General features: G+C 44.1%; 1 protein-coding gene across 3 annotated transcripts in view; it reads right to left on the bottom strand.

The window, feature by feature from the left end:
• LOC134009858 (RAS guanyl-releasing protein 2) overlaps positions 1-21,458 on the bottom strand; it is an 87,075-nt gene that overhangs the window by 26,299 nt on the left and 39,318 nt on the right. For all 3 annotated transcript variants that reach the window (XM_062449599.1, XM_062449600.1, XM_062449601.1), the window contains exon 11: positions 1,391-1,471. In XM_062449599.1, the coding sequence (XP_062305583.1) occupies positions 1,391-1,471 (81 nt within the window). The remainder of the gene's footprint in view (positions 1-1,390; positions 1,472-21,458) is intronic.

Genomic DNA, 21,458 nt, shown 5'->3' on the forward strand with positions numbered 1-21,458 from the left:
CTTAAAAAATCTTGGCACTAAGAGTTCTCCTAAATAGCAGTAAAAGTTCTTAGCTAAGCGTTTCCTCCTAAAACATATTTACAAAGCTGCTGAGGCAAACTTTTACTAAGGAATGGGGCAAAATCTTAAGCGAAGACAAACGGCAGGGTTGACCTTGTTGTTATGGATGATACCCCAAAAAATTGTATCTATGCCCAGTGATTGGCTAAAACGGTATGGATCTCTGTCAATGATTTCATCATACAAATACTGTAGAATGAGGTATTAGGTTGCGATATGTAAAGTTTTTTTATTATTAAAATGTGTCCATATTCAAATAGAGATGTTCAATTGTAGGTTAAGTATCACTAATTAAACAAGTTTATGTTGAGCTAATAACCAGTCTCTTGCATCCCGTAAACAATCCAGTATGAATTGTCAATGTGGGGTCTGCAGAGGGCATATTGTTTGATGCAATTTTACGTGTTTTACTGATGGATGGTTGAGATATACCTAGTTTGCGCTGCATAGCAGAATTTTCCCTGTGGCCAAGTAGCGTAGAGTTGTCAACCTTGATCTCCGGTGTTACTGGGTTGTTTCTATAAGTGACTGCATCCCTGATAACTCTACTACAATCATAATACCTAAAGATACCTTTTCAAAAGCTCATTATCACGAAATGTTTCTAAAATGTTTACGTTCCAAGGTGGATTGCCAGAAACAGACATTTTAGGATTGTTTGTGATTTGGTGTTAGTGATTTAGGGGTCCTCTTGACTACCCCTAAATTTTCACAGATTTAGGAGCTGGTTTTAGTGCTAAAATGCTTTGTGAAATACTCTTAGAGTAAAAAATTAGCAGTCCTAAAATTAGGACTGACGCCCATAATTTTTAAGAGTTTCTCCTAAATCGGCAAGTTAGGAGCTACTTATAGCTTTAAGATGTTTGTTGAATACGGCCCCTGAACTCAATCTTAGTGAAAATCTTTGGAGACAGCTGAAATCTGCTAATGGGAAAATAAATCCTGCAAACACTCAAGAGCTTGAACAAATTGCAATGGAAAAGTGGGAGAAACTACCACCAGACAGGTGCAAGAAGCTTGTAGATGGCTACAAGAAACATTTGGAGGCTGTCATTGTTGTGCAACCAATTATTAGGGAAGGGTGACTTTAATGTTGTCCAGGTCATATTTAATGTTTCTTCTTTAAAATCACTACATGTACTTTGAAAAGGCATCTTGTTTTGTTGAATAACTACACATCCCATTAAAATACTGTGATGATACAAAGTTCCAATTTTTCAAAGAATTTCTGAACATATTGCACATGATATACAAAATATTCAAGGGTGCCAATAATGTTGACCAGAACTGTAATTCTGGAGGCTCAATGGATAGGTTAGTGTACACTGACCGCTGGCTTGGAACTGCGAGGTTCTCTCTGCAAAGAAAGCTGGTAAATCTCCTCTTCTGTGTGGTACTGGTCAAGTGATACCTGCAGAATGAGATAAAGGAGTGATGAGAAGGAATGAGTGTTGACGGAGAATGAGAAACATTAACTGCCTACTGTATAAAGCAAAATAGCCACAAAGCCACTGTTGCTACTGTATTACAAAGACATTTTTGTTATATTGATTCCACGAGTGTACAGTGCCTGTGATAAAATTGGTGGCACACAAACAAGAGGAATTTCTGGAATTATAGAGAGATAGTGCAGTGCTCGTGATGCAGCTGGTGATGACAGTTCTTCTCAGTGACTTTGGTACCTATATTTCTCAGATCACAATTGAAATTCTGTCATTTCTGAAGTACATGTTCAACCTCCACATCATCTATTCTAGTCACTTATGCACATCATAAATGCAATTTATCATTATTTTAAACTTGTATATATATTGTTGGCAATATTGGCAATTTTAAATTGCCAATGCTCTAGTACATTCACGCAAATTATTATGTAGCCTTCATGTATCTGCCGTTTCCTACATTATCAATTGGTAATGTTTGTGCCCATATCCGTGATGCAGCTGGTGATTATAATGTCGTAGTTCATTTGGTGTTAAGAGTTTGTGCACATTTGCAATCTGCAGGCAGTTTTGACATCAGTAAACACATGAACAAATGTAACAAAATTCACTGATCTATACTTAAAGTATCCACTTTATTTGGTTGTTCTGTTAGCTAGCCAGCATTTCATAAAGAAAACCCTTTAAAAACAGGTGATTCATATGCCAGCAGTAAGCACTGCTAACTTGACCATATCAGTTGTAAAAGCAAATTGGCTTCTAAATAACAGTAGGCTATAGGCTTGTGAATTTCCAATTGAAAGGTTGTCCAGCAAGCAATGATGCCTAAAGAAATGAAAATGTGATCCCTGTTGTCTTTTTAGGCTAAACCATTGTGACTTTGTGTATTCCACACAGTAACAATTGTAGCTACTAACCTCCAGCTATACCTACTGAAATAAACCATCCATTGTCTTTTTCTTAGTTAGCAAGCCAGTACTTCATAAGTTAAATGGTCTTGGATTTTTTGTATCGCACTGACATAAATATCAATTAATAATTGTTCCTGTCTTATGCCTGTTTTTGGCTCGCTATATCCATATCATTTCGGCTCACGAGAGCTAGCTTAGTGCAGCTCAGTCAACTCAACATGGCTGAGAGTCGAGAGCGAAGAGAGCAAACAAAATTTCCCAATTTTTTTCCTACGAACTCCTGGGCGTTAAGTGCTTAGTTTAATTGAATAGTGAATGCCTTCATTAACCGCATTAGTTAACACTAGAAGCGACGAGCAGGGAGCATTTGACCCCTTGATTTTTTGCACTCAATCAAATTTCAGGACCGTGTTTTATAGACATTTCCTAGATATGTCTGTTTCATCACCCAGTATTTTCTTATTTTCAAAATCACTCCGGGAAAAGTGCACTATTTTACTCATGTTTTGGTTTAATTGTGCATTCAGCCATTTCGCTAACCCTTTCAAGTCTGCAATTTGCCTTTCTATCAGAAGAAATGTTCCCTTGCACAAGTCTTTCTTTCAGACAGCCTTAATAAGATTGTCAAGCAAAATATGTATATTATATGTATAGTCTATAATGATGTGCAAAAATTATTACAAAAATATCATCAAGTGCATTAGCTTCACATGGGCGTTTGTACGGAGCCCCTAAACGGACATTAAAAAAATCTGGTGCGCAAGAGATACTTTCTGGTGCGCACGAGATACTTTCTGGTGCGCACGAGATACTTTCTGGTGCGCACGAGTACGTTTCTGGTGCGTTTGATACTTTCTGGTTTGCTTGCGAGTCGTCGCCACTATATTATCTAGAAAGATATTAAAAACGAATTTTGAAGTTGTGTCGTCTGTTTTGGCGCAAGGGATACACCCGTCTTGACCAGGGGTCTCATTTATAAACGTGGCGTACGCACAAAACGGGGCTGAAAATGTGCATACGCCACTTCCAACGCAAAGGTTGTGATTTATAAAAAACAAACTTGACGGGAGAATGTGAGGCCCCCCACGCAAACTGACCCATGGGTAAGGCTACGCCTACGCACATTTTGGAGACAGTGGGAATTGGCGACACAGATGACCGTACTAGTCAGTCTTTTTCCATATCAACATTATCATGAAGATTAAATCCAGCAGTGTTATTTGCGCTTGTACTGAGTGATAATTGTTCCACAAACACCTTGTAAAATCCAACTCAAATCTTAACTCAAAATTCAGCGCTGTCTCAACATCGCATTGTCCACCATGGGTGCAGGAGGAGGAGATGCCCTGACTGCATGGAATACAGGATAACATCATATATCCTAACTTTAGATAGCTGCAGAACACAGTGTCTAACTAAATGTAGGCTATTTCTTTAATAATGTGCATATATCATCATATGTCAAAAACTGGAAATAGTTATAAGCTCCGGCGCAATCGCTACACTCTACGTCCTCGTTATCAATCCAAACTTTAATACTGTTCATAACAAATTGTATCTCGACTCGGGGTATCACTGTTGATGGCAGAAGCAATATGCTGCACCAGAAAGTTTCTTGTGCGCACCAGAATATTTTCTTCTTCTCTATATGTCCCTTTAGGGGCTGCGTACGTTTGTGTGTTGACTGGTAAGCGCAATTCTTATGTCATGACATAGCGGAAACAATCACTTTCATCGTAAAATGCAAATATGTTTTGTAAAGCCGATAAGCGTAACGAATAAATGCATTTTACATTTTCACACATGAGCGAAACAAATCATATTATATGACTTTGATAGTTTGCAACTATTTCGCAAATGGAAGGCTAAACCATTTATGAACATAATAAGGTAGGCCTGATAAAAGGAGATGACGGACAGTATCATTGGATTCATAATAGTGTAACCGATCGTTCTTGGAGGCTTATAATTTAGAACTAGAGAAGGTACAATTTCAGGGAAAATTGTGAGGTGTGCTTGCATCGGTTGCAGCTGGAGCAGTTTTTTTCTTATTTTTTTACTATATCACCTCAAAATGTGGTTGATAAATTTAAGACGATAAATTGTGTATTATTTCCACCCGTTGAACCACTTATTTTTGGGTACAATTTAAGAAATCTGATCATTTTGGTAAAATAAATATGTTTTATGCAGTTAAGGTTTTAATAAAAGCAGTTGTCCACTTTAGTCATTTGCCTTTTATTTTTGTAATCAGACTCAGGCTTTGCATTTATCGGCATGTATCTGTTATCAGCTTCCAAATATATGGGAGTTATCGGCCAAAATTACCGAATTGGTGCATCCCTAGTTTAAAATAATATCAAACATCCAAACATTTGGAGAATTTTCATGGGTGTACTTAACTGATATTTCTGTATATTTTAAATAAGTATGCATACTTATTATGTATGTGATTGCATAGATTAAAAAGCATACATTTGTTGCTGCTCATTTACACTTCAAAATACTAAGAGTGAAGTGTACAATGAAACAGGGTTCTCTTCTCAATTCCTTTAGTGCAAGTACAGTGAGATCCCCTGCTGATTTTGTACATTTTCCCACTGACAAAGCAATGATCAGTCTCTAATTTTAATGGTAGGTTTATTTGAACAGTGAGAGACAGAATAACAACAACAAAATCCAGAAAAAACGAATGTCAACATTTTTATACATTGATTTGGATTTAAATGAGTGAAATAAGTATTTGACCCCCTCTCAATCTGAAAGATTTCTGGGTCCCAGGTGTCTTTTATACAAGTAACAAGCTGAGATTAGGAGCACACTTAGAGGGAGTGCTCCTAATCTCAGTTTGTAAGATGTATAAAAGACACCTGTCCACAGAAGCAATCAATCAATGAGATTCCAGATCTCACATCGTGGAGTTGCAATGATCATGAGAACGGTGAGGAATCAGACCAGAACTACACGGGAGGATCTTGTCAATGATCTCAAGGCAGCTGGGACCAAGAAAACAATTGGTAACACATTACGCCGTGAAGGACTAAAATCTTGCAGCGCCCGCAAGGTCCCCCTGCTCAACTTCAAACTTCATCTCTGTGGAGGGAGCTGAAGGTTCGAATTGCCAAACATCAGCCTCAAAACCTTAATGACTTGGAGAAGATCTGCAAAGAGGAGTGGGACAAAATCCCTCCTGAGATGTGTGCAAACCTGGTGGTCAACTACAGGAAACATCTGACTTCTGTGATTGCCAACAAGGGTTTTGTCATCTTTTGCAGACGGGTCAAATAATTATTTCTCTCATTAAAATGCAAATACATTTATAACAATGTTGATAATGCTTTTTTGTATTCTGTCTCACTGTTCAAATGAACCTACATTTAAAATTATAGACTGATAATTTCTTTGTCAGTGGGCAAACCTACAAAATCAGCAGGGGATCAAATATTTTTTTCCCTCACTGTATGTGGCAGACTCATGTTGTGGAAAAAAACATCAATACTGTTGTAATTATGAAGATGGTTAATGATTATGGACTTAAAGATATTTGTAATCAGTCTTTGGTATATGCTATATTATTGGAAACCATATTATTACAAGTTATATTATAGGAAACCAGATGCAAAGCTGTTTGCTGATTATTGTTATTCCTAAACAATAGTAGGAGACATGAAGCCCAAAAATAAGGTTTAAATAATTAAAGGAAGAGTGGGGGAGAGGAGCATGTGTATGCTTTCATAAAGGACCAGGACGCATAGCTATAACTTATGAGACATATTTGTGGCCTTACGCCCAGAAGCCTAATGCAGCTGGCTGTTCAAGGTCAGAAAGAGCCTAATTGGAAGAAGTGTCTATGTTGGAAAGTACCTGTTTTGAATCCCCTGAGACAAGGGATCCGCTTTGTAAGATTACCTAATGTCTACGAAACCAACAAATATCGTACCATATTAACATACAATGGGGAGAAGACTATAAGTTAAATTGTCCGGAGAAAACTTCAGTCTGATCACGCTCACGTTCTATTGGCAATCTTTGTTACCTGAGAACCAATAAAACACTTTGCATCAACCCTGCTGAGTTCCAGTGCTGTTTTTACATCTTGAAAAGTGACTGAAGACGTACAGAACTTTTGTTTCATCACTCACATGGTTCAAACAGTTGCATCAAAACAAAGGAATTGGGCAATCCTGTATAAAAATGGTCCTAACCTATATGACTTAAACTTCCACTTACGCTTATTCCTTTCTGTGGTATTTTTAAGCATTTACTCATATTGCATTCATTCATTAATTAAAAAACAACTTTGAAACAAGCTTTTTCCATCTACGCGTGAAACAAATTATAGTTTTAGCTTTGAAGTATAGTTGCACAAGTTCAACATGAATCAAATTGTGTTATCATCTGATGGATGCCTCAGTAGATCACAAGTTTGATCCCTGTGTCTGGCAAAAGTATTTAGCTTCAAATGGTTGAATTTACACATCTTGCAAACAAATACCATTACCATTGACAGTAAATAATGAATCAGACTGCCAGTGAAAGAGCCTGCAAGAAACACAACACACCCTAATGGCAGAAATCCCGAGACGCTGGCTGGATGCAGCATGCCCATATCTACAAAATACAATGATCCTGGACGATTAAATTGTGAAATAAAGAGAAAAAAGACACTGCTAGTACGCGACCAGATACTGACTGACGCAAACGGAAATACCGTCAATACAGAGGTCACCATAGATATATATAAAGGGTAGATGTCTCGTCCGCGTTGCCGGACAACGGAGTCGAACGTCCGCACATGGCGGCCATCTTGCTACAGTCAACTCGCTCACCCATAACATTGTGTTGATGCTACATGTACTTTTTAAATGACCATAACTTACTAAATTTTCAACCGATTTTGAAACGGTTTGGTTTGTTATCAACGTCAGAGATCGGTATGCCACTTCATACTTATGAATAATTATGTTTTTTTTTTTTTTATAGAATAGAAGTATGCAGTGGCATAACGACATCTCTGACGTTGATAACAAACCTAACCGTTTCAAAATTGGTTTTTGAAAAAACATTTATTTATTTCATGGGACTTTTATTTCCGAATGCCACATTTATTACTTTTTGAGACTTATTTCCTAACGCCACATATATTTCCGAGCACCACATTTATTTCTGTGCTGTATTTATTTCCAGTCTCACATGCAAATGAGAGGGGCTTGGTTATCTTCAGACTGTGAAGGAATGATAACATACTGCTAATCAATGCTGCTATACCAATCACTACCTTATATACATATATACACATATATTATGTAATGCTCTATACTAAAACATGTATCCAATTGTGATCAATTGATTTAATAAAGAACATATGAGATCATGCAACAGGATGCTTTCTGTGCAAGTAAGGTCGTGCTGAAATGTATCTGTGTAAAGTAAGATCATGCTAAATTGTAACTTCGGTGTGTGGGCAAGAATGCCGATGTCAGGCAGACTGTTTTGGGAGGCGAGTTTGTGATGCTCAGGGACCGCAGTGACCACAATAGGGCCTCTCAGCGCTTGGGAGTAAAAGTGTCAACTTAGGAGATAAGGTTATGTTGGGACAGTAACTCTTCTCTGCTTAAGGACGGGTCAGACCAGCCGGACTGACCACCTTTGGATATACTCTGTTCTGAGGTCACATTCCCTTGGAGACCCTGCCCCTGTCCCCCCTTTCACACTACCCCTCCCCTTGGAGACCCTGCCCCACCTGCATCCCCTTGGAGACCCTGCCCCACCTGCATTCTCTTGGAGACCCTGCCCCCCCCCTTTCACACTGGATGATCTACCCCTTCCCCTTGGAGACCCTGCCCCACCTTCCCCCATACATCATCGACCCTGGCCTGGTCTGCCTCACCCCTTCTCCTGGAGACTCGACCCCCCCCCTTCCTTGGAGGCGCAGCTCCCATCTCCCTGCACGCCATCAGGACCTTGGGGCGATCTACTCCCTTCCCTGGAGCCCCCCTCCCTTGGATTACCTCAGACCTGTGGGTCTTGTCTGCCCCCCCTCCCTGAGTAGACCTGTGGGTCTTCTCCGCCCCCTCCCTCTCCGAACATCACCAGATCCTTGGACTGCCCACCTTGTGCCACCATGAACGCCCTGGACATTTAATTGGACAATCACATTCCCACCTCACGGTCTTCTGACCAATCGCCTGTCACAGACCTCCCTCTCTGGGGGGGGGGGGGGTACAAGGACAGGGAGACAGAACTGGGTGTGGGCAGAACTCTCTTTGATCTCTGTCACGACCACTTTCTCAACGAAGGCCTTTGTTTGTTCTATTCTGAGACTCTGTTTCTGTGAGACTGCTGTTGCATCATCGACTGATTCATTGTACTAGACTACGAACATCTTGTGTTGTTTTCATTGTGTATCTTGTGATTGCATCATTACTTACATTAAACTACAAATAACTTGGTCCGATATTTAACCTTGTATTATTCTCCACTACCCAGTTACACAATCTTTAACCAACGCAGCTGCACAAGATCGAAGGCAGATAGGGATACCTAGATTCGGTAGATGATGGAAGACATTAGTCGTGTCAGAGATCGCATGCTGGCCTTATGTGGATGCCATGCCGGTATTACCATTTAGTGAGATGAGACCTGAAGTGAATGCAGATCATTCAAGACATTACCCATACCTTTGGATTTACAGTAGCCTACTGCTTCAAATTGAAGTCAAGTTTCTTAAAGGGGTGATTGACTGGGTTTTTGGGGTATTTCACACTGTTCCTTAAGGTCTCCAAATAGGGTATGTAACATTGGTTGGGCTGAAAATGGCCCGGGTGCTGTTCTATGCCCCCTGATACATCCAGTGAAATTTTTCCTGGAAAAATTAGGTTTTTTCTTTTATGGTATGCTCATAGATGAGCTGCGCGCTGATTGCTCCGCAGCTTCTCGTTGTAAACCAACCAAAGACGCAACACGGCCAACAGCACTCACTGAAACATCGAAGGTGTAGACTTGAAATAAAAACTTAGAAATAAATCTATTGTGTCTACACTGTTTTCAACAGATTGACGAGATATAATTTGAAAAGATTACGTTAGTTGTTTACACTTCTGTTGTCAAAGCAAACAGGATCGACTTAGGTGGGTAACGTTAGCACTACAGCTTGGCAAACAAACTATCGTGATTCAACTCAGCTTCAGTTAGCTCTAGCTATCTTGCTGAAAAATAGATCTGGACAAAAATGCATCTTGAATTGTAGATTTACGTGACAACACAGGTTATTTATTTGAATGAAATACAGTCAGGAACATGAAATAACGTTAGTCCCATTGCCAATAAACTAGGCTAAATCATCACACATTCTACCTATGCTCTTGCGTTAGCAAGCTAAACTAGTTGACATGCCTACAGTCTAGGTGTTTTCGCTATCTAGCTGTTCTTGCATTCCGTGCAAATCAGCGTTAATAAATAGGGATATTCCCATAGATAAACACCAGCCATGCCTGTCTAGTGTCTTGTTCTTTGGGAAGATGGTGAGAAGTGTCAGGATTCCCGGTACAGCCTGGAACACTGCATTTACGGCGCTCCATTTTCAATATCTTGAAAACTAATTGGGCGTGCTTTGCCTTCGGCAAGGGCACAACCTTTGTTCTTTCACATATATCTTATTATTGGGTGTGCTTTGCCTTCGGCAAGGGCACAACCTTTGTTCTCTCACATATTATTATTATTTATTTTCCCACCCCTAAATCTTCGTCAATATTTGGACTAAATAGACAACTTAGGTGTCAAAAGTTTCGTCTTGGTAGCGATTGAGTTGCTTGTATTTTTATTTACGTTCCGTTGCATGGTTTAGGCTCAAGTTAAGTTTTTGTGGTGAAAAGTGAAGCTAACGGTGGCTAATTTGCTAGCCACAGTCACTGATGTTACTAACGTCACTAACGTCACGAAAACACGCGTGACTACCTGTAGCAGAACATTTGTTTCGCATCTGTTAACTTTGGGGATAGCTAGGCTAACTATAGCTTTACTGCAAGGCAGCTGCAGAAACGCCACAAGCAAACAGGCCAGGGTGATAACTATTTACTCATTTTACTTTGTGATGTGAAACACAATTGTGAAATGTAATGTACAATATTAGCTGATATTGTCAAGGAAGTAGGCCCACATCTACTTTCGGAAACGGTAGTCTACTATTTCACTGAAGCATTAGCATGACATTAGCCTCTGATGCCCGGGCAACACATACTACAGTGGTCTATAATGCATCTGTTTTCAATCGTTAAAATAAACATTCCTCACAAATAAATTTTCGTTGTAGGATTTGTTATGACATTACAAGTAAACGATTTGTTGGTGAAATTATCATTACCTGTGGTTTCAAACCAGTGTTGCTCACTGCAACGCTGTAGCCTACGCGAGACACACTACAAAAACATCTACACAGCTGTTTAGGAAGTCAAACGGAGACAGAACATGTTCGGCACTCCCCTTACTTAAATCAAAAGTCTTTCAATAGGTGAAACTATCTGACTACTAACCTGAACTTCATTGCCACTGTGGCTAAATGTTTGGGCATTCATTTGAGCGCAAAATAGTTTTTTGAGCTCTATGTAAAATAAACCGCCGCCGTTTTCCAATTGGTAAAAACCTTGTCTATGAAGGTGATGTCTTTATCATTTCTGGCTCCAAATTGTCGACAGGGGAAGCAGAAACATGCATGTAGCTTGGCTGAGTTCTCTAACCAAGTTTGAGAGCGATGCCTAGGACCTTGGCAGAACATGCGTATGGGGTACGTTTGTAGAACAAGCAGCATTGGATTGCTGTCATTCAAACCATGCTCGCCTTCACACACAGCAGCAGTAATGTTGGTAGTTACCGAGAGACAGGGAAGTGCTTCCACTAGGACCAGCACGCTCTGCCTGCTCTGGAGTATGAGTTTAATATCCCTTGTTGCAGGGGCAGTAGATGGTTTGGGGATCAGAAATGCATGATAAAAGGATGCATGATAAAAGGTTTTTCTTTGTAGGTACAAACACGCACGCAAAGAACAATCGATGGCTAACGAAGCTAAAAGACTACTGTTAACGTCTTTAACCCGTGTATCTTCTATGAAAACAAATAAAGATTACAACTGAAACAGAAGTATGAAATTCCAGGGTCTAACATTAACATACTGGAACAAGCCGCGGGGGGCGCGGCAGAAATCTGGGGGGGCGCAGCATATTTTCAGTTAGCAGATGGTACTGTTTGAATCGCGATTCCATCTTCTACTGTCGGTAACGTCGTAGAATAATCTTCAAAGGGGGTTCTTTATTCATGAATGAATGCAATATGAGTAGGCTAAATGCCTGAAAACATCACAAGAAGGGAAAACTTAAAAGGACGTTTAAATCATAGAGATTAGGTCAATTTTTTACACCGGTCTGCCAAATGTATTCGTTTTGATTCAGCTATGAGGCTGCCTCTTGCAGGGGAAATGAGAAGACATCATATTTCATTCTATACTTCACTCGTATTTTGAGTGAAGTATAGCGGTAAGGTGGTGACTCAGGGAGTCACCACCTTACCGCGGTGGAGGGGTTTGCGTGTCCTAATGATCCTGGAAGCTATGTTGTCGGGGGCTTTATGCCCCTGGTAGGGTCACCCAAGGCAAACAGGTTCCAGGCGAAGGATCAGACAAAGCGTGGCTCAAAAACTACCATGAAGAAAAATAACAATGGTTCTCAGTTGCCCCTGCCCGGAAGCGGGTCACCGGGGCCCCCCCCTGGAGCCAGGCCCGGGGGTGGGGCTCGGTGGGGCTCCAGTGGGCTCACCTTCCGCAGGAGGGGTCATGGGGGTCGGGTGCAGTGCGAGACGGGCGGCGGCCGAAGGCGGGGGCCTTGGCGGTCCGATCCTCGGCTGCAGAAACTAGCTCTAGGGACGTGGAACGTCACCTCGCTGGCGGGAAAGGAGCCAGAGCTGGTGCGTGAGGTAGAGAAGTTCCGGCTAGATATAGTTGGCCTCGCCTCGACGCACAGCATCGGCTCCGGAACCAGTCTCCTTGAGAGGGGCTGGACTCTCTTCCACTCTGGAGTTGCCCTCGGTGAGAGGCGTCGAGCTGGGGTGGGAATACTTGTTTCCCCTCGGTTCGGCGCCTGTACGTTGGGGTTCACCCCGGTGGACGAGAGGGTAGCCTCCCTCCGCCTTCGGGTGGGGGGACGGGTCCTCACTGTTGTTTGTGCTTATGCACCAAATGGCAGTGCAGAGTACCCACCCTTTTTGGAGTCTCTGGGAGGGGTGCTGGAAAGCGCTCCTCCCGGAGATTCCCTCGTCCTCCTGAGGGACTTCAATGCTCATGTGGGCAATGACAGTGAGACCTGGAGGGGCGTGATTGGGAGGAACGGCCCCCCCAATCTGAACCCGAGCGGTGTTTTGTTGTTGGACTTCTGTGCTAGACACGGCTTGTCCATAACGAACACCATGTTCAAGCATAAGGGTGTTCATATGTGCACTTGGCACCAGGACACCCGAGGTCTCAGTTCGATGATAGACTTTGTAGTCGTGTCGTCGGATCTGAGGCCGAATGTCTTGGACACTCGGGTGAGGAGAGGGGCGGAGCTGTCAACTGATCACCACCTGGTGGTGAGTTGGCTACGATGGTGGGGGAAGACGCCGGTCAGGCCTGGCAGGCCCAAACGTAATGTGAGGGTCTGCTGGGAACGGCTGGCAGAATCCCCTGTCAGAAGGAGCTTCAACTCCCACCTCCGGGAGAGCTTCGACCATGTCTCGGGGGAGGCCGGGGACATTGAGTCCGAATGGGCCATGTTCCGGGCCTCCATTGTTGAGGCGGCTGACCGGAGCTGCGGACGCAAGGCGGTCGGTGCATGTCGCGGCGGTAACCCTCGGACTCGGTGGTGGACGCCGGAGGTGAGGGAAGCCGTCAAGCTGAAGAAGGAGGCCTATCGGACTTTGTTGGCTGGTAGGACTCCAGAGGCAGCTGATGTGTACCGGCAGGCCAAGCGGAATGCGGCTTTGGCGGTTGCGGAGGCAAAAACCCGGGCGTGGGAGGAGTTCGGCGAGGCCATGGAGAATGACTTCCGAACGGCTTCGAAAAGGTTCTGTACCACCATCCGGCGACTCAGGAGGGGGAAGCAGTGCACTGTCAACGCTGTATATGGTGGGGATGGTGCGCTGCTGACCTCGATGGGGGACGTCCTGGATCGGTGGAAGGAATACTTTGAAGACCTCCTTAATCCCACCAACACGTGTTCCGACGTGGAGGCAGAGTCTGGGGACATTGGGGGGGGCCCTTCTATCTCTGGGGCTGAGGTCGCCGAGGTGGTTGAAAAGCTCCGCGGTGGCAAGGCCCCTGGGGTGGATGAGGTCCGCCCGGAGTTCCTTAAGGCTCTGGATGTTGTAGGGCTGTCTTGGTTGGCACGACTCTGCAACATCGCGTGGACATCAGGGACAGTGCCTCTGGACTGGCAGACCGGGGTGGTGGTTCCCCTCTTTAAAAAGGGGGACCGGAGGGTGTGCTCCAACTTTAGGGGGATCACACTCCTCAGCCTCCCTGGGAAAGTCTATTCAAAGGTGCTGGAGAGGAGGGTCCGTCGGATTGTCGAACCTTGGATTCAGGAGGAGCAATGTGGTTTTCGTCCTGGCCGTGGAACTGTGGACCAGCTCTATACCCTCGGCAGGATTCTGGAGGGTGCATGGGAGTTCGCCCAACCAGTCTACACATGTTTTGTGGATTTGGAAAAGGCGTTCGACCGTGTCCCTCGGGGGCTCATGTGGGGGGTGCTCCGGGAGTACGGGGTACCGGACTCCCTGATCGGGGCTGTTCGGTCCCTGTACGACCGGTGCCAGAGTTTGGTCCGCATTGCCGGTAGTAAGTCGAACTTGTTCCCGGTGAGGGTTGGACTCCGCCAGGGCTGCCCTTTGTCACCGATTCTGTTCATAACTTATATGGACAGAATTTCTAGGCGCAGCCAGGGCGTTGAGGGGGTCCGGTTTGGGGACCCTCAGGATCGGGTCGCTGCTTTTTGCGGATGATGTGGTCCTGTTGGCTTCATCGGGCCGTGACCTCCAGCTCTCACTGGAGCGGTTCGCAACCGAATGCGAAGCGGCTGGGATGGGAATCAGCACCTCCAAATCTGAGGCCATGGTTATCGACCGGAAAAAGGTGGAGTGCAATCTCCGGGTCGGGAGGAGATCTTGTCCCAAGCGGAGGAGTTCAAGTATCTCGGGGTCTTGTGTGGCAAAAAGTGCCTTGTGTCAACAAAGGGTACTCAGTGCTAGCCTACGTCACAACGCCAGCACACGTTAGTGTTACCGGCTGCAGACCAAGTGGATATCTGGACCGGCAGCAAGTGACACACAGGCTGGACAGTACTGTGTATCTTTGATTAAACTGCGAAAACACAGAGACACACAAGAGTTATCGTCTTGCTCAGACCCACACCAGTTTAATACTGCGTAGCAGGCTCGGAGGAAGCTATGGTCTCCCGTGATTCACCGGAGCGCTTCAGCGCCATCTAAAGACCTGGCGTGTACAAACACGCTATTATAGAAAATTAGAATAGTTATATGAATTAAAAAATAGAAGGGGGTGTCTGTTAAATATAAACAAAATCTTAACCCGTTACACTCTCCCCTACTTTAAGAGATGTCTCCGGACATCTAGAACTAAACTAACAAGTCAAAGTCAGGTAAGGTATCAAAGTCTGGAAATGTCAATCACCTGCACGAGTATCGGTAAGTATGTGTCAGTGTCCAGTAAGCATGTGTCAGTGTCCGTCGGTCGTTTTAGTCTTCTGTCAGGTGTCTAGTATGTCCATACTGCTGGAGTAGGGTAATAGCATGTTTGTGGAAGGACTGGGCATGTAGGCATGGGGTACGGTACACCAGCATACATTGCATGTGCTCCCATCCTCCAAGGCTGGTATGTAGGCTGTCCTGACTGGTTGTATGTGAACATGCCTCTGGGTTTTACAACTCGAGTGGATCTCCGCAATGGTTGCTCTCTCTCATCCACTGGTTCCAAGGCAAGTGCGGCCTCCATGTCAGGTTCCTCGTCCACAACATCGTCGAGTTGGCCCTGAACTTCCACAGATGGTAGCAGCTCAGTTTGTGTCTGCGTTTTGACTCGCTCTAGCATCATCAAAGGACTTGATTCCTCTTCTTGTTGTGCTTCATCTGACTCGGTTCCTTGAGTTGTATGCTGGAACTCTGGCGCCACCTCCTGCATCCGAGAAGCCCAGGTCTGTGCGTATTCCTGTCCGTCTGTGTCTGCTGTTCAAGTTCAAGATTAAATAACAAATCAATGGGCAACCGTGGAGCTCTTCCAAAGAGGAGAAAGAAAGGCGAATAGCCCGTTGCTTCATGCCTTGTACAGTTATAAGCATGGACTATACTGGGTAGATGGTCTTTCCACTCAGCCTTCTTTCCTTCTTGCAGCGTCCGGAGCATTTGGAGAAGCGTTCTATTCAAGCGCTCAACGGGGTTTCCCTGCGGATGGTAAGGGGATGTTCGAGAATGGGAAATTCCCGGCAGCTGCTGGAGCCGTTGGAACAGGTTGTTCTCGAATTCCCGGCCCTGATCATGATGGATCTTTTGAGGGTACGCAAAGCGTGGAATAAAATCATAGAAGATCTTCTCGGCGGCAGTTTTGCCAGACTTATTCTGCGTTGGATAGGCCTGGGCGAAGCGAGTAAAGTGATCAACCAGGACTAAGATGTACTCATAGCCTCCTTTACTCAGTTCAAGATGTAGGTAGTCAACTGAGAGAAGCTCGAAGGGGACACTGGTCGTTATTGATCCCATCGGCGCTTTCTCATGGACAGTGGGTCGCTTTTGCTTAATACAGGGGCACCGGCGAATGACGTAGTCTTCGATTTCACGCTGCATGAAAGGCCAGTAAAATCTTTGTCTCGCAAGGTGTATGACTTTGTCAGCCCCGACATGTCCCATGTCGTCATGTAGGTGCTTAACCCTTGTGTTATCTTCGGGTCATTCTGACCCATCAGTCATTGTGACCCACCGTCATATTGCGACAAATTTACCTCATACAAAAACAAAGTGAAGCATTTTCTTTTAACTGTCGGGCTGTCTCAGACCCCCCACATTGGAATGGTTAAAATAAAATAATTTTTATTTGTTTTTGTATTGGGTAAAATTGGGTAAACACAACGACGCATGTCGTGGGTCGGTGTCCGACTGCATTTAATTCACGTGTCCGACTGCATTTAATTTGGCAGGGCTTAAAACGTAGGTAAGGGGATTGTTATCTGTGTAAACGGTAAACGTTGGTGCATAATAAAGGTAGTCACAGAATTTATCGCAGATGGCCCACTTTAACGCAAGGAACTCAAGCTTGCTGGAATGAAGGTGATAGTTCAGGCGTGAGTGTCCTGGATCCGTACGCGATTACACAGAGTTTACTCCTCTGCTCCTGGTATAGCACAGCCCCCAGACCTTCGTTCGAAGCGTCAGTGTGCAGGATGAATGGCAAGTTAAAGTTGGGGTATGCCAAAATGGGAGGTTTGGTCAACATGTCAACCAGATGCGATACCACAGCACTGTGTTCAGGAGTCCATTGGACTGGTGTCTTGGATGGCAGTTGACCACTTTTCATGCTCTTCTTTGAGGACCGAGTTGTTAAAAGTACTTTGCTGGAATCGCCAGGACTTTCTTGGAGTTTGAAAAGTGGCTGGGCTATTCTGGAGAAATCCTGAATGAAAGAGCGATAGTAGTCCAAGAAACCAAGGAGGGCTCTGACTTCTCCTACATTCTTTGGTTCCCTCTCCTTTTGTTGTAACACCGCTTCCAGGTCCTTAGGGTCTACCTGCATCCCTTCACTTGTCACCAGGCGTCCCACATACCTCACTTGACGCTTGAACAGCTCACATTTCTTCGGGCGTAACTTGACACCATGCTCCCGTAGGCGACAGAGCACCCTTTTCAAGTCCTGGACGTGGTCATGGAAGGTTTTAGAAAAGCAGAGTACGTCATCCAAATATGGAGAGCAGCATTCGTCTCTTAGACCATCCAGCACACCCTCCATACATCTTTGGAATGCTGCAGGTTGCCCCCAAGGTTATCCAGCAGTTCCTGGATGCGGGGAAGTGGATGTCTGTCAGGGATCGTTTTACTGTTTAGCCCTCTAAAGTCGACGCACAGACATCTCTCTGACAACTTCCTGTTCTTCCTCCCTTAGATGTGATAGGTCAACCGGGGGATGACACATGTTTTTCGTACACTGTGCACTGTTTAGGTTAGTCAGTGTTTTTGTACCTAACTGAGCTGAGCATGTTCCAGCAGTATTTTTCTGCATGGTCTCAGAACTCAGTGAGGGATACTGAACTGGTTCCACTTCAATTATGTCTTCGAGAGTACCAAGGACTGTTCTCTGGGCTAGATAGATATCATGTCTAGTTGAATTCTGAATAGGGATTTTAGTGCATTTTGAAGACCCTCTAGGAATATTTACTAACGCTGGAAACAGATCTAAACCCGCTGTACAGTTATTTTCTGGGCAGGGTTGGAACAACATTGTACCGTTCCCTGGCCACTCCCTAACTCTGCATTTAACTTCGCATATTTTTCCAGCAGGGATAGTGACGCCTTTCTTGCCAATGCGCATATTACACAAAGGTGTTTCATCAGAAGCAGTTATCTGGAGGGCAGAAACCAGGGCCTCTACTGTGTTCTCAATGACACTCAAAACGTCCTTCAATATAGCGGTGACATTAGTTTCATTGCTATTGTCTACATTTGCTTTGATAACCTCAGTTATGACATTGCTACCTAAAAGGGGACCGTTACAATTTTTACTAATCAGTAGAGGTACTCTAATAGTCACATATCCATGGTTCAGATTACCGATCCGAAGGTCAACTTCTGCCCATCCATTCAGGGGTACTTCTGTTCCATTAGCTGCAGATATTTCAAGAGATTGGTTGTTAAATAGGGATTCGAGTGACTGCATTTTTACACAGGGCGACGCTTTCTCTATCCACTCGCGGTTCACCATCGTCACTTGGGCCCCTGAGTCTAGAAGCTGCTAGACTCAGGGGCTGCCCCTGTCCAGCGACCTCTTCCCATTTCCTGACAATTTCTTTTGGAGACAACCAATGTCCCTATGTCCCGCCTGACCACAAATGAAACAATGGGGACAGCTCATGTTACTATTTTGTACACATTCCTTGCACCTACCCCTTGTATCAGTTACAGGTGGCTGAGGATGACTCTGTGTACCTGGGCCTCCAGATTTCACATTCTCAGTTGTTTTGGCCATCTGGACCAGATGCTTGGTCAAGGAGGACACTTGTGCTGTCAGCTCGTTAATGGCATCACGGTTAGCCTTTAACTCAGAGTCAACTTTGATTTGATTAGTCGGTTCAGTAAAGGGCGTAGGTTTGATTTGAACATTGGTGGGGACACAGTTTTACCATTCTATTTCCTATCGATGCTCCTGCCTGTTGCTAAAAGCATGAGCAGAAAGCGTTTGTGCAAACACACACACACACACACAAACACACAAGATACTGCATTTACATACAGTAGGTCAGAAGTGTCAAAATATATTCAGGTTTATTCAGAGTTCTGTAACAGTACGTACGTCCAGTAGTTAACTAAACTTATTTCTTAAGCTGATATATTAGCTAGCTAAATTGAATAATGATGTATTCAAGTCTGCAGGCACAAAGTATCTAGTGTGCTTTAAAGCTACTTTTCAAAAAGTTAACACTTTGTAAGTTTTGTTTTTCCAACAATATATTGCTGATTATTTGTGCTTAGAAAAGTAACAGAGTGAAACTATTATACAAACAAAAGGTACAGGTTTTATCACATTAATTGCTTTGTTGTTATATAAACATTACATTATGTTTAATTTGCTTCCACCTGCTAGAACGTTCAACCTTATTCTTCTACAGTAGCTCCTATGTAAAAGACCCAAACACATGTCTACGTCGGTCATTGGCAGAAACACATTTTTGGCAGATCTCTCTGATATCAAGAATGTCCAGTTTGTCCCGATGGACATGGCACACTGCTGTGTTATTTAGCCGCATTTGTGACATTGTGGATCTGAGCCACATTTTCAATCTCCTTAGTGCACTGAAGCTTCTTTCAGCTTCTGCTGAGGACACGGAAATAACTAACAACAACCTAACAAGCACTTCCACCTGATCAAACAAGCCTCTAACCTCAACAGGCATTCCTCTAAGAATATCTGCAACTTCTGTGCTGGACTTGTAGGTGTATTTTGATAGAAACATACGCAGTTGCACATTCAAACTCTCCCTGTTCAGTTCTGGGTACTGATCTATAACCTCACCCATTTCCCCAGTAAGTAACTTCCTCCGGTTCAGGCAGGAGGACTCAGTATGACTTTACGAATACTTTATTTACCACTATACAAACACGATTGTACATTTGATTTGATTTGGCATTGTGGTTCTGCTCGCATCGGCTCCCTGCCGCATCCGACGAGACACCGTCTCGACCTCCGAGCAGAGAGCGGCGACGCATTCCCCCTGAAACAGGAAACAGAAACCAGAACCAAGGGTGGAGGCCAGGGAGGTGGAGGCAGCAGGAAGACTGAAGTCTATGTCGCACTAGCGATGCATATGCCGGGAATCCCTTATATACCCCGCCCTATTAGGAGGGAGTGCCCTGCGCATAAAATGACGCGTTGCTATGTCTCACGTCCTCCTTCATGAACCAGCTCCGCTTGTTTTAAGAAGTCTGTCTGGTTAAACCGCTCATTAAACTGCAAATATACTGTGTCTAACATTTTAAAGAATTCAATTCTGTAGTATTCTTCAGGTGTCTTTGGGACATGCTGGCTTGCCCCACCAGTATACCCTTTGGGTGGCTGTCTTTGATGAGGTATTTGAATCGGCTCAATACCAAGGGAATCAACCATTGCCAGTGCCTTGTTAAACACATCCTGAAAGTGTTCCTCATTTCTTTTGGCTTGGATGGTAGATTTTACACACTCTATTGCAGCTTGCATCCCTGCAATGGTCTGTGTTTGTTTCTGTAGAGACTTGTTCAAACACTCAAGCTCCCCTATCACTTCTAATGTTAGCAGGAGTCCAAGGACAGTTTTCCCTTTCTGGAATCGTTCTAAGAGACCATTGGCCCTGACACCTGTGTCTGAACCATTAGAAGACATCTCTTCCAAACTAGACAACACACTGTCATACTGAGTGAGAACTGAGTTAACAGCCTTTCCTCTGACTGTCCACCTAGTTGGACATAGTGGTTTCAGGGTTGTGTGGTGTTCTCCTGATTTTGCTATTCCCTCAAATACTGCCTTGAATTTCCATGATTGCTTGCTCAGAATCCCCAGCTCATGAATCAAAAGCAAGGAGTCACGTGTTAAGGGAGAAGCTTTGCATGCAGACTGTGTGATTAAGTTTAAACAGTGTGCACCACAGTGAACATAAAGAGCCAATGGGTGCTGTCTCTTCAGGACAGCCTGTGCTCCTGTGTACTTGCCTGACATATTGGCAGCTCCATCATACGTCTGACCACGTACGGCAGACATTGGAAGATTCAATCTCAAAAGGACATCAACCGCTACCTGAGCTATCTCCTTTCCAGTGGTCCCTGATACTGCATACAGACCAATGAATACCTCCTGTGGTACCAGGTCATGGTCCACATATCTCAAACATACTGACTCTTGCTCTTTCCCCTCTACATCTTGAGTGCCATCAATTATTATGGAATACTGCACAACTGGCAAAGTTCTGATAGATGTTGCAATTCCTCTTACAATTGTATTGCCCATCAAGGTCAAAAACTCATTTTGAGCATTGGGGCTGACATAATCATGACAACGGGATAACCAAGTGGTGAGGGTGGGATCATTCTTCGACTGGAATAGTAAAAGCTGGTATAAATTCCCATCATTTGCCTCATGGCCTTGAAAGGCTAAGCCCTGTCTAGCAAGGTACTGTATTGGACCTGCTATCTGCTCAAGACAATGCCTTGGCTCTTGCTGTTTTATTGCCAAGGCACTTGACAGCTGTACATCTATGTGCCTTGCCTCTTGAGCCTC

The sequence above is a fragment of the Osmerus eperlanus genome, chromosome 23 (assembly GCF_963692335.1).
Source record: "Osmerus eperlanus chromosome 23, fOsmEpe2.1, whole genome shotgun sequence".
Taxonomy (NCBI): Eukaryota; Metazoa; Chordata; class Actinopteri; order Osmeriformes; family Osmeridae; genus Osmerus; species Osmerus eperlanus.